A 13,546-nucleotide genomic window follows, 5' to 3' on the forward strand; every position below is an offset into this window, starting at 1 on the left:
TCTTTATTCTCATGTATCTTCTTTCTATTCAAATGGATGTCAACATTTAATGTCCGTTTTCCATACTGGCATGTGTTGGATGGCTTGACAGGAACTAGCAAGGCCAGGGGCTGCACCAGGTTTCATAGTCTGTTGTGGCATGGTTTCTATGGCTGGATACCCTTCCTAACTCCAACCACTTTACAGAAGGTACTGGGTGCTTTTTACGTGACACCAGCACCAGTGCTTTTTGTGTGGCACCTTGGTTTTAGGATCTCAATTCTTTTGTGGTGGACAAGTCTGCTTCAGTACAGCTGTGTGCCACATATCTAAGTATTCTGTCATCTCCTTCATATGCAACTCAATTAGAGAATTTTTAAAATTTTCTTATTGAAACTGGAATTTAATTTTTGTATAAACTTGTAGGGCACATGAAACTTAGTTGGGTGTTGGTCAGCCAACACCCAACTAATACTTTATTATTACACCCATTGCCAAGAGAACTATTTCTGACTCAGTCCAATTTCTCTATATGTTTGGTGTTTAACTCTGATGAAGCAGACCTATGATCACTGACATGACACTCCAGCCATGACCTTTACATCTTTTTCCTTCCAAACCATAGCCCCCATCAGGGCTACATTATCCAATGTGTCTGTTTAGTTTAAGACTAGAGAGTGTATTCAAGGGAAACTTTGCTGCTATTTCTAGTAGACCAAGCGACCATGCTGAGGCTTTTCATGAGGGTACAGTTTGGCCTAGTCAGCAGTGACAACATTATATTATCAATGAATGTTCTGTTAGCTTGCAGTGCCTAAGGTCAAGCTTTCCAATAGGTATGTAGAAGGCAATATTGAAGAGGCAGAAGATGTTTTTTTAAACTAAGAATTTCAAGAACATAATCTGTTGAGGGCATATATCACTGCTAAAAATAATGAACCTTTAACTTTTTTCTTTTCATAAGTATGTAACTTCTATTAAATTGCTGGTTAGGTCTTAAAGCTTAAATCATTCTCTCAATATTAGTTTTGAAAGACATTGTTAGCGAGAGGTTTCAGATTAGAATATAGGCAAAACATTCCCTGTCTCAGAGCGATTTGAAATTCATCATCGTCATACATCTGTTTTCTATGCTGGTACAGGTTGGGAAGTTTGACCAGAAGTGGCCAGCAGGAGAGCTGCTTAGGCTCCAATAGTCTATTTTGGCTTGGTTTCTACTGCCAACCACCTCACAGAGTGTACTGGGTGCTTTGTATGTAGCACTAGCATGGATATTGCTTTAAAATAAAACTGAAGTTTTGTGCTTATGTTTAAAAAAAATTGCTTTCTATGCACAGATATAGCTGTGTGGCTAAGAAACTTGCTTTGCAACCATAAGGTTTCAGGTTCAGTTCTGTTGTGCAGCACCTTGGGCAAGTGCCTTTTACTATAGTCTGGGCTGACAGCGCCTTTGGTAGATGAAAACTGCAGGGAAACCCATTGTGTGTGTTACCCCCACTATTTGACAATCAGTATTGGTTTGTTTACATTCCTGTAATGTTCAGCAAAAGAGACAGAATAAATATTAGGCTTAAAAAAGAAATACTAGGATTGATTCATTTAACTAAAACCCTATAAGGCGGTTCCCCAGTATGACCTCAGTCCATTGACTGAAACGAATAAGAGATTAAAGATAAAGGATGTTCAAAGCCCTGTGTTTCAAGAAGGGCGAGGTGGAATTGAAAATTTTAATCTCATGTATTTTGCAAGGGTACCAGTGATCTAAGAAAGATAACCTAAATAATGAATAAAAAGAAAAATATATTTTAAAAAAGCTCAAAAATGTTGGACCAATTGTTGTTGATATAGTGAAATGTTAAAGATTAAATGTTTTGATATTAGTATATTACTAGTAACCTAACTTGTTTGTAGTTGAAATGAGAGACAGAGTAGGTTAATAGTGACATTCTTCAAGTATTAGTCATCAGTTCAAATTCTGCATAAGGTATGCATATTTTTGCCTCTAAGCAAAAAAAAAAAAAAAAAAAAAAGCACTAAAGATTGAACAAATAGACCACATTCAGAATAGGTTGAATGTTTTAATGTAGAAAGAACTTTTTTTTTAAATTTTTAAATGAAGAAAACAAAATCTCCTGGAAATCCATATATATATGTATAAATGTTTGTCATCATCATCATCATCATTATTATCATCATTGTTATCGTAATTTTGTATGTCTGTTTTCCATGTTGACATGGTTGGACAGATCGACCATACAACATGCTGTCACTCCACTCAATTCTGTGTCAACTTGTTTGTGACACCCAAACATCCGTGAGATCTTACCTCACCACTTCTTCCCATGTTCTCTTTAATGTTTTTCTTTTCTCTTTTTCTTCTTCTACTGACACCTGAGTGTACCTCCCATTGACGGTACACAGCTGTTTTTTTTTCTTTTATCTTTTTTACCTAGCATTTCATTTCATGTTTATACCTGTGCAACTACTTTTCTTACATATATAAACTGTTACATTAATGCTCATCATAACCCCTTCCTAAAAGCTCATTTTTATCCTATGTCCACCCACAAACATCCAGATTCGTTCAACGCCCATATTTCACCACCACCAACTTAGCATTCCATCGGTTATGATGACAAGTGTTCCAATTGATTCAATCAACGGAACAGCCTGCTCATGAAATTAATGTACAAGTTGTTGAGCACTCCACTGACATTTCTACCCTTAATGTAGTTCACTGGGAGATTCAACATAATGCAGAATGTTGTTTCCTTCTCGAGCCATGCCTGGCTCATAAGGGCCAGTTTCCTTGGTGTATAGGTTCCTCACCTGGACAGGACGCCGGTCCATCGCAGGTGAGCTGCAAGATGCAGGAGGAAAGAGTGAGAGAAAGTTGTGGTGACAGAATCAGCAGAAGTTTCGCCATTACCTTCTGCCAGAGCCGCGTGGAGCTTAGGTGTTTCGCTCATAAACACACACATTGTCCGGTCTGAGATTCGAACCCGCGATCCCTCAACCGCGAGTCTACTGCTTTAACCACTAGGCCATGTGCCTCCACATGCAGAATGTGACAAGGCTGGTCCTTTGAACCACTGACACAACTCATTTTTGCCAGCTGAGTGGACTAGAGCAATGTGAAAATAAAGAGTCTTGCTCAAGGGCACAATGCACCACTAGGAATGGAGATCATGACCTTATGATTATGATCAGAATATCCTAATCACTTAGCCATGTGCCACCATAACTACCACCACCATGCTGTATCACACTTGTAACACATCTGTCTATTTGTATGATAGGAGAAACCATTTGTGTTTGCCCTTTGTGTGAGGATTTGAACAAACATTTTCTGCCAATAAAATATATCTTTGGGACTTCTTTGACATCTTTTGTTTGCTCTAGTTTTCTCCTACATTTCACTCCCATAACTTTCATTAAACCAAGATTATGGTTGGAAACATTTTCCCAAGGTACAAGTGCAATAGGATTGTACCCAAAAGCAGTTTTTGAGGAACTCATAGAAATCATTTTCTGCAAGACCCTACTATTTCTGTTCCATTATTTATATGTAATTAATTTGCTTATATTGATTTCTGCTATTTAGTGTCCATCCTCATCATCATTGTTTTAAAGTTTGCTTTTCTGTGCTTGCATGGCTCAGATGGAATTCATTGACACAAATTTTCTATAGTTAGATGCTCTTTCTGTCACTAACATGATAATGCTCCTGCATGGCCAGATGTGTTTACATGGATGATTGGGAATGAATTGCACTGCTTGCAATGACAGTTTTATACCATGGACAAAGTACTGGCCAATCCCCTTCCCACATGCATGCACACTCACTCTTTCCTGGATATGGAGTATGTAAGAAGAGAAGGAAAAATTTAGCATTGTATAAAAAAAGTAAAACTGATGAGGTGGGAGTGGGGTCCCATTCAGAGTGTTAGAATGGAATCCTTCCACATAAGAGTAGGATAAATCAAAGAATCTCTGTTTCCATAATGAAGTGTTATGTACATTATATTCTTTGCAATTAGATATAAAGATCCAGATTTCTATAGGATGAAAACATCCTGTGAGCTGCTGTTCATTCATATTTCTAGGTACATCTGTGTGGCAAAGGAGTTGACTGTGGGGCTATGTGGTTACGGGTTTGATCCTATTGCATGATTCTTGTTAGCGGTGTTCTGTACTGTAGCCATGGATTAACTGATATCTATTTCTTTACTACCCACAAGGGGGTAAACACAGAGAGGACAAACAAGGACAGACAAACAGATTAAGTCGATTATATCAACCCCAGTGCGTAACTGGTACTTAATTTCTCGACCCCAAAAGGATGAAAGGCAAAGTTGCCCTCGGCGGAATTTGAACTCAGAACTCAGAAGGCAAACGAAATACTGCTAAGCATTTTGCCTGGCGTGCTAACGTTTCTGCCAGCTCATTGGATTAACTAATACCTTGCAAGAGAAAACTTATAGACTGAAACTAAAGAAGTATGTCGAGTGGGTGTGTGTGTGTGGGAGGGTGTACATTTGTGTGAATGAGTTTATATTTTCCCTTATCTTTGTGTGTGTTTGCTAACTGCAAACAAAGGCTTTGTTGTCAATACAGTCAGTGTCCTTTGCTTGCAGTCCATTGCAAAGACATGCTTGTGCTTCTTGGCATTTTGTGCAACGTTTGTATACAAAATACTCATTCAACCAACAATGTTTGTTTCCAGTTCAGTGCATAGCTATGATAGGGCTGTTCATTGTTCAGGAGATTAGAGTTTTATTATTTTGTCTGGAAACAGGTAAGGATTGGTGACAGGAAGGACATCTGTCCATAGAAAATTTACCTCAGCAAATTCTGTTTGACTGATGCAAGCATAGAAAAGTGAACATTGAAATAATGACAATTAGCATTGGCAGTGTAAGAAAAGAACAAGAAATGGCTTTAATCAAGAACTGGAAATGGCATTACTAAAATGATGATGTGACTATCTTTGCTGGACACCTGAGACTTGATGTAGCTTGTACCCTTCTTGATTGTTTTTCAGTTGACCTTCAAGGCAAAAGAGGAAAAGGCTAGAGTAACCCTAGGGGGTTGATAGTATGGAGAGGATGGTGAATGTGTGGCACCTGGGTGAGAGGTGAAACCAGATACATTGTGGGTGATGGGAGGAGAAAAGGTGTGTTGAGTGGCTGTGAGTGTTGGTTGTAGTAACTAGCTTACTGGAAACTTCAGAGACTATTGCTATAATGGGAGTAGAAGAGACCAAGGGAGGATACAATGTATCTGTTGGTCAGAGATTGGTGAGCAAATGTTTGTAAATCATTCGGATAGCCTTCCAGATGCAGTCTCGGGTGTGTATGTGTGTTTGTGTGCATGCACATGCATGGGTAGCAGCAAGAGCATCATAGATATAGGATCAGTTCTCAGTTAAGGGTATTATTAGAATTTCATGTTGTCAGAAGTTGTTTGAAGCTAAATTATTCTCTGGCATTCAATGGAAAGTCTTGTGATTTGAATCTAGTTTTAGTTATGAATGTGAGACAATCGAGAGATATCATGGTAGTAAGAGAGCAAATAATATAAATTTTGTCCTATTGTAAGGTTGTAATTTGGAGGTTTTAATTGCATTTTACTCAAAATTAGAGATTACTTAGGACCAATTCAGTAATTATGAAGAAACATTATGAATATAAATTTACATTTGGGAGTTAAAAAGAAAATCATGTTCCAACTGGAGACCAAGTCTAGATGCACACAACATGGTAGATTTGGCTAAAAGCACTGAAGACTAAGATAGTAGTGTTAAGCCATAGGATTACTGCATACCTACCTGTACAATGTCATCTTGAATGTGTGACTCTCCATGATCATATTTTTGCACCTAAAAATCAGTAATATATTTTTATCTTATTTTTTAAATATCATCATCATCATCATCAGTTAACATCTGTTGTCCATGCTGGCATGGGTTGGATGGTTTGATCTAAGCTGGAGAGCTGCATCAGATTCCGGTCTGATTTAGAATGGTTTCTACAACTGGATGCCTTCCTAATGCCAACCGTTTCACAGTGTGTGCTTTGTGCTTTTAATGTGGCACTGCACAAGTACTTTGATGTGTCACTGGCATGAATGCTTTTTTGATGTCACTTGCACAGGCCTGTCCTCTTCACCAGGGGGAGTAACCTTAACACTACTGTTATGAGTATGGGTCTTCTTGAGTAATATTTTACATACTCTAGTATTATAATGTTATACTTGCAATTTTAACTCTGATGCTTTATATTAAATTTCTTGCATTTGCACTGACCTGGGGTTGATCTGGAACCAACCAGTAACATCAATTAGTATCCCTACTAGTTTGATCTATTCCAAAAGCTGAAATGTTTAATATATATATATATATATATATACACATACACACACACACACACACACACACACACACACACAAACACATACAGAGATAGAGAGAAAGGGAGATCTTCTTTACTCTTTCAGTCTATCTTCTCTTATAAATGAAAATCTAGTCTTTTGTTTTTCTTAGTATTTTTGTCTTGTTTTTTTAAAAAAAGTTTTTCATGCTAGAATGAATTGAAGGGGGTTTGCAAATCTGGGTTATTTCAACAGCTGGGCCCTTTTCTTAGCACCAACCATCTTATCCTGGTGTGAGACAGGTACTTTATAATTTCAGAGGATAGCTGTCTTTTTGTTTTTTTTGCTTTTTTTTCTCCCTAACTACCATTTACAAGGACTCTTTATTTTCAAATATTGAATAATTTTCTCTAAATGGCTTTAATTTCTATTACCATTTTTATATTGTTGATATTTAACTAAAATTTAATAAACTCTGCAAATATTTTTCTGGTTGTTTTATTTAAGTTCAAGCTGTTTTATTCCTAACTTTATCTCACTCCTAACATCTTACGCCTAGTATTGACATAACCTTTACTTTTAAGTGTACGCCAGTTCTTTATTTACTGTTTCTAACTGGCATAATGATTGTTACTCTATTAAACTCTAATTGTTAACTAAACAGATGGTCTAACCGAAAGTAGGTTAGCATTTCAGAGACATCAAATTAAGAGTTGGATGCAAAGAAACCTTTCAGATATACTGTTCCGAAATCTGTGCTTAGGTGTATGTATATATATATATATATAAGTTCTTCTCTTTATCATCATCATCATTATCATCGTCGTCATCATCATCATCATCATCATTATTATTATTATTATTATTGAAAATGTAAAACCTGGATTGTCCTTTTTTTTTTTCTTTTTTATAGAAATCCTAGATTATATGGAGATTTTCAACATGTAACACATTCTAAGCAAGACTGGCAGCAGCAGCAGAATGATAATAACAATAATACTAGTAATAATAGTAATAATATTAACAACAACAATAGCACAACAAACACACAGTCTGATTACATGGATATGTCTGGAAGACACCAAGAAAGGACAAAGCATCAAACAGAATGGACACGTGTTAGATCCCAAATGTCTGATAGTAACAGAGGCCTGTACGGCTCAGTTTCCTTTGACAAAATAAAGGACCTCAGTTCTCCCGAATCTTCACTCAGTTCCTCTCAGAAAGTAAGTCTCTATTACCATTCAATTCTTATGCTCTGATTTTTTTTTTTTTTTTTTGGTTTTCTTTAATAAATTTCTTTAATAGTTGTTTTTGCTTTATAAAAGGCAGGGTTAAAAAATCAAAAATCTACAGATTTGTATTGTTTCAATAACCATATGTATGATCACACATAAGCACGCATAATTATGTGTGTGTATATATAAACATGCACACGATCTGTTTACATACAGTATTGCCTTCTAATTTATGTATCTATGTATGAATATACATGTATACATATATGTATATACATATATGTGTATACATGTATGAAGGTGTGTGTGTATATATATAGATGTGTGTGTACATATATGTATGCATATCTGTATAGGTGTGTTTATTTATATGTATGTATATGTGTGTGTATATATTTTGTGTGTATGTGCATATATATATATATATATATATATATAGATAGATAGATAGAAAGATATGCATGTATATAAACGTGTGTGGATGTTTATATATGTGTGTATGTATATATTTATGTGCACATGTTTGTATATATATGTATGTTTGTATGTATATTCATAAATGTGTTTATATATATGTAACATATGGTATAATTATAAACAGGGCATGTATGTATGTACATTCATCAATGTGTGTGTGTGTATATACATATATATATGTATACGTATGTATATATATATGTATATATATATATATATATATATATATATATGTATACGTATGTATATATATATTCATTTATACATATTATATATATAATTATATATATATGTACACGTATATATATAATTATATATATTTATTTATACATATATATTTATACATGTAATTATGTACATACATATATACATGTAATTTTATATATATAAATGTATATATATATAATTATACATGTAAGTATATATATATTATACATGTAAGTATATATATTAATTATACATGTAAGTATATATATATATATATATATATATATATTATATATATATATAATTATATATATATATAATATATATATATATATTTATACATGTAATTATGTACATATATATATATATACACATACACATAATTCTCATTATCATTTAATGTTTGTTGTCCATGCTGGTATGGGTTAGATGGTTTGGCAAGGGCTAGAAGGCTGCACCAGACTCCAGTCTGATTTGATATGATCTCTTCGGCTGGATGCCCTTCCTAACGCCAACCACTCCAAGTGTGTAACTGGTGCTTTTACGTGCCACCGGCACAGGTGCCATTTGCATGACACTAGTATCTACCATGACTGTGATTTTACTTGGCTTGATGAGTCTTCTTCTCAAGCACAACATAATGCCAAAAGTGTCAGTCATTCATCATTGCCTCTGTGGGGCCCAATACTTGAAAAGAGCTTTTCACATGCCACCAGCATTGGGCACTTTGCCTCTATGTGACCCACTGCTCAATTGGTGCTTTTTATGTGCCACCTGTATGGGTACCAGTTATGTGACACCAGCATTTCACCAAAGGTCTCGGTCACTAGTCATTACTTCTGTGATGGCCAAAGTTCAAAAATCATACTTCACCACCTCATCCCATGTCTTCCTAAGTCTACTTCTACCACCGGTTCCCTTCACAGAGATTGGCACTTCTTTATACAGCTGTCCTTGTCCACACGCATAACATGACCATACCAACACAGTTGTCTCTCTTGCACACCACATCTTTCTCTTAGTATGCTTACACTCTGTTGAACATGCACTCTTTCGTTGCACACTGGCTTCATTTCTTTCAAGCCTACACATGTCCTCAGCTGTCACAAATGATGCTTCACTGCTATGTAGCATAGCTGTTTGCTCACGGGCATTGTACTATCTGTCTTTCACTCTGCGTGTGAGGCCCTTTATTGCCAGCAGAGGTCAGATCTCTCTGAACTCTGCCCAGCCTAATCTTATTCTCACAGCTACACTCTCGGAGCATCCACTTCTGCTACTAACTTGGTAACCTAGATAAACGGAAGGTATCTATTACCTCTAGCTTACCACCCTGGCAGTTGATGGAGTCTATTTTCTGTACATTTTCAGTGTTTATTGTACCTGTGCATCTTACACATACAAAAGCTATTTTTCCTGTTAACCTTCCTCTGATTTTGCTACACCTCTTATGTGTCCATATCTTACACCAAGTACATCTTATTAGTTTCTACCTATACCTTTTCTACAGATCGAACAGGGCTATCAGCCTGAAGGGATTTATGATTTGTCTGCCTTCCTACTTACTAAGACTTTGGTTTTTGCTACGTTAACTCTAAGGCCCTTTGATTCTAGACCTTGCTTCCATATCTGAAACTTCTCTAGTTCTGGTAGTGATTCAGCTTTAAAAACAAGGTCATCAGCATAGAGTAGCTCCCAGGGGCAGCTTATCTTAAATTCCTCTGTTATTACTGGAGGACTATGATGAGTAAAAAGGGACCAAGGACCAATCCTTGGTGTACCCTTACATGTACCCTGAATCTTTTGCTGTACTCATTGCCAACCCTCACCTTACTGGTAGCATCCCTGTACATGCTCTCACCAACCTCTGATCTATCCCTAGTTTCTGCATTGATCACCAGATAAGGGACTGAGGGACCCTGTCAAAGGCTTTCTCCAAGTCAACAAAAACCAAGTACAGAGGTTCATCTTTGGCTATGTATTTCTTTTGTAGCTGCCTTACCAGAAATATAATATCAGTGTTGCTTCTCCCTGGCACAAAACCAAACTGCATCTCATCTAGACTAACACTCTTCCTAATTAGTTGGGTTATGACCCTCTCCATAATTTTCATCACCTGATCCAACAATTTGATACCTCTGTTATTATTTCTCTCTAAGAGGCATCACCTTTACCTTTGTAGCAGTTGACTATGGTATTGCGCCACCAGTCATTGGATATGACTTCTTCATGAACCACCTGATTTACAATACAGGTGACTAGACCATAACCCACACCACCAGATATTTTAAGTGGTGATTCCTGATGGGCCTGGAGCTTTCCCTGTCTTCATATCCTTAATTGCTTTATCTACCAGGGTACTGTTGATTCAGATAGCTGGTCCCTCAGTTGGATCAACATTTGGCAGACTCTCTTCCTGGCATGCATTCTCTACATTTAGTAGTCTTTCATAATGGCATTTCCAAGCCTCTTTCTTTGCAGAATCATTAAATACAAGTGCACCATCATCCATGCAGACACATTTCTCTCCTATGACATCACAATTTTCTCCCAATCTGAAACACTTGATGTCTTTGGTCCTCACGTCGATGAAAATAGACAAACAACTTCTTTTTTGCTTCTCCCCTGGCTAGATATACCTGTCTCCTAGCTTTCCTTCTGGTTATCTGATACAGTTCCCTGTTACCCTCAGTCTTCCAGGACTGCTTCTTTGTCTTGTCTACAGCATCGTTCCACCACATCACCCTATGTCTGGATGGGACTTTGCACCAGCTGCAGATTTGATCTGTGGCACTCATCAATCTGTTGTATAGGAATTCCCAGTTGCCCTCTATGTCGCAAGTCTGTAATTCCTCCTCCCTCTCATCAAATTTCTCAGTTAGGATGTCCCTAAATCTCAGACCATATGGAGGGTCCTTAAGCTTCCAAGTCCATCTTTTCCAGATTGGTCTGTTTCTTGGCATCCTTCTGGCCTGGAGTCTAAAGTCAGTGATGACTAGTCTATGCTGAAGGATACATTCTTCATTTGAAAGGGTTTTGTATTTAGGAACAACCATGTGTGTGTGTGTGTGTGTGTGTGTGTATATATATATATATATATATATGTATGTAATAATAATAATAATAATACCAATAATTCTAGGATGGAACTTATAAATATTTAATACATCACTGAGCATTTCCACAAATTGCACAATTTTAACATCACAGTTTGTATCCTTGGGATGAGTACAGTATAGTCCGTATAATCTGTGGGTATCCAGTTGATCATCATCATTGATTCATTTCATCGGGCGATACTGCATTAGTGGATGAATCACAGAGGGATGTTTATCCATTCTTGCCTGTATGAAGGCCAATCAAGCTATATCCTTCATATCCTTAATAACTATTTGCTAGATTGGCCATCAATACGAGCAAGAATGGATAAACATCTCTCTGTGATTCATCTACTAATGCAGTATCGCCTGATGAAATGAGTCAATGATGATGATCAACCGGATACCCACGGATACTACAGACTATGATGTTAAAATCGTGCAATTTGTGGAAATGCTCATAGTGATGTATGAAATATTCATAAGTTCCATCCTAGAATTATTATTATTATTGTATTTATCCTACATTATATTGGTATAACTGTTATGCAATTCCGAGAAACTGACTTACTAGTCACTATCATTTGAGGGTAGCTGGTATAATGAAATAGGAGCTTTATTTGCATACCCCTAATGTTACCATGAATGAATTTAAAAGACATATATATCCAAGGATTGTGATCTTAAAGTCATGTGATTTGTAGAAATAAGCATAGCAATGCATTAAATGTTTATGAATTCCATCCTAGGATTATTATTATTATCATTATTATTATTATTATTATTATATATATATATATATATATATATATATATTTCCATAATAAGATAATTCATTTATCTACTTCAATATACTCTCGGAGTGGTTGGCGTTAGGAAGGGCATCCAGCCGTAGAAACACTGCCAGACTTGACTGGGCCTGATGCAGCCTTCTGGCTTCACAGACCCCAGTAGAACCGTCCAACCCATGCTAGCATGGAAAGCGGACGCTAAACGATGATGAGGATGATGATGAATATATATATATATATATATATATATTTCTTTACTACCCACAAGGGGCTAAACACAGAGGGGACAAACAAGGACAGACAAAGGGATTAAGTCGACTACATCGACCCCAGTGCGTAACTGGTACTTAATTTATCGACCCCGAAAGGATGAAAGGCAAAGTCGACCTCGGCGGAATTTGAACTCGGAACGTAACGACAGACGAAATACGGCTACGAATCTCGCCCGGCGTGCTAACGTTTCTACCAGCTCGCCTTATATATATATATATATATATATATATATATATATGTGCATGTATGTTCGTATGTGCATGTATATGCATCTACATGGATATTTGTATGTATGTATGTGTGTGTGTGTAGTGTGTATATATGTCTTCTCAAGCACAACATAATGCCAAACGTCTCGGTTATTGCCTCTGTGAGGCCCAACACTTGAGTCCTCATCATTTTAACATCCACTTTTCCATGTTCACATGTTTCAGATGGAATCTGTTGAGACAGGTTCTTTGCAACTTGATTGCCTTCCTGTTGCCAACCTTCGCTTCTCATTTCCAAGTAAGGTAATATTTACTCATGGCCAGACATAGAATATTGGAAACAAACAGCACCATTTGTATAATGGTGATGCTCATTCACAACTATCACATTATGTCAAAGCAAGGTGACACAACTGTGACAGGCTTCTTTCAGTTTCCAGTTACTGAATGCCAAATGCACTTGGGAGTTGTTGATTGACCTCAGGCTATAGTAGAAGACATGTGCCCAAATTGCCACACAGTAGGACTGAACCTAAAACCATCTGATTTGGAAGCAAACTTCTTAACCACACAGCCACATCTTTGTCTCTCTCTCTCTCTCTCTCTCTCTCTCTCTCTCTCTCTCTAATACATCATCATCATCGTTTAACATCTGTTTTCCACAGCTGGCATGAGTTGGATGGTTTGACTGGGGACTGGCAAACCAGGAGGTTGCACCAGTCTCCAATCTGATCTGGCAATGTTTCTACAGCTGGATGTCCTTCCTAATGCCAACCATTCTGAGGGTGTAGTGGGTGCTTTTTATGTGCCACTGGCTCGGGAGCTAGTCAGGCAGCATTGGTGTTAACCATGTTCAGATGGTGCTTTTTATGTGCTACTAGCAAAGTAGCCAGTCGGGGCAG

At 37.0% G+C, this 13,546-nt stretch overlaps 1 protein-coding gene across 3 annotated transcripts in view; it reads left to right on the forward strand.

Moving 5' to 3' along the window:
• The window catches only part of LOC115222579 (protein Shroom2), a 268,678-nt gene that overhangs the window by 83,352 nt on the left and 171,780 nt on the right, over positions 1-13,546 (forward strand). For all 3 annotated transcript variants that reach the window (XM_036511714.1, XM_036511712.1, XM_036511713.1), the window contains exon 4: positions 7,265-7,577. In XM_036511714.1, the coding sequence (XP_036367607.1) occupies positions 7,265-7,577 (313 nt within the window). The remainder of the gene's footprint in view (positions 1-7,264; positions 7,578-13,546) is intronic.

The sequence above is a fragment of the Octopus sinensis genome, linkage group LG20, assembly GCF_006345805.1.
Source record: "Octopus sinensis linkage group LG20, ASM634580v1, whole genome shotgun sequence".
Taxonomy (NCBI): domain Eukaryota; kingdom Metazoa; phylum Mollusca; class Cephalopoda; order Octopoda; family Octopodidae; genus Octopus; species Octopus sinensis.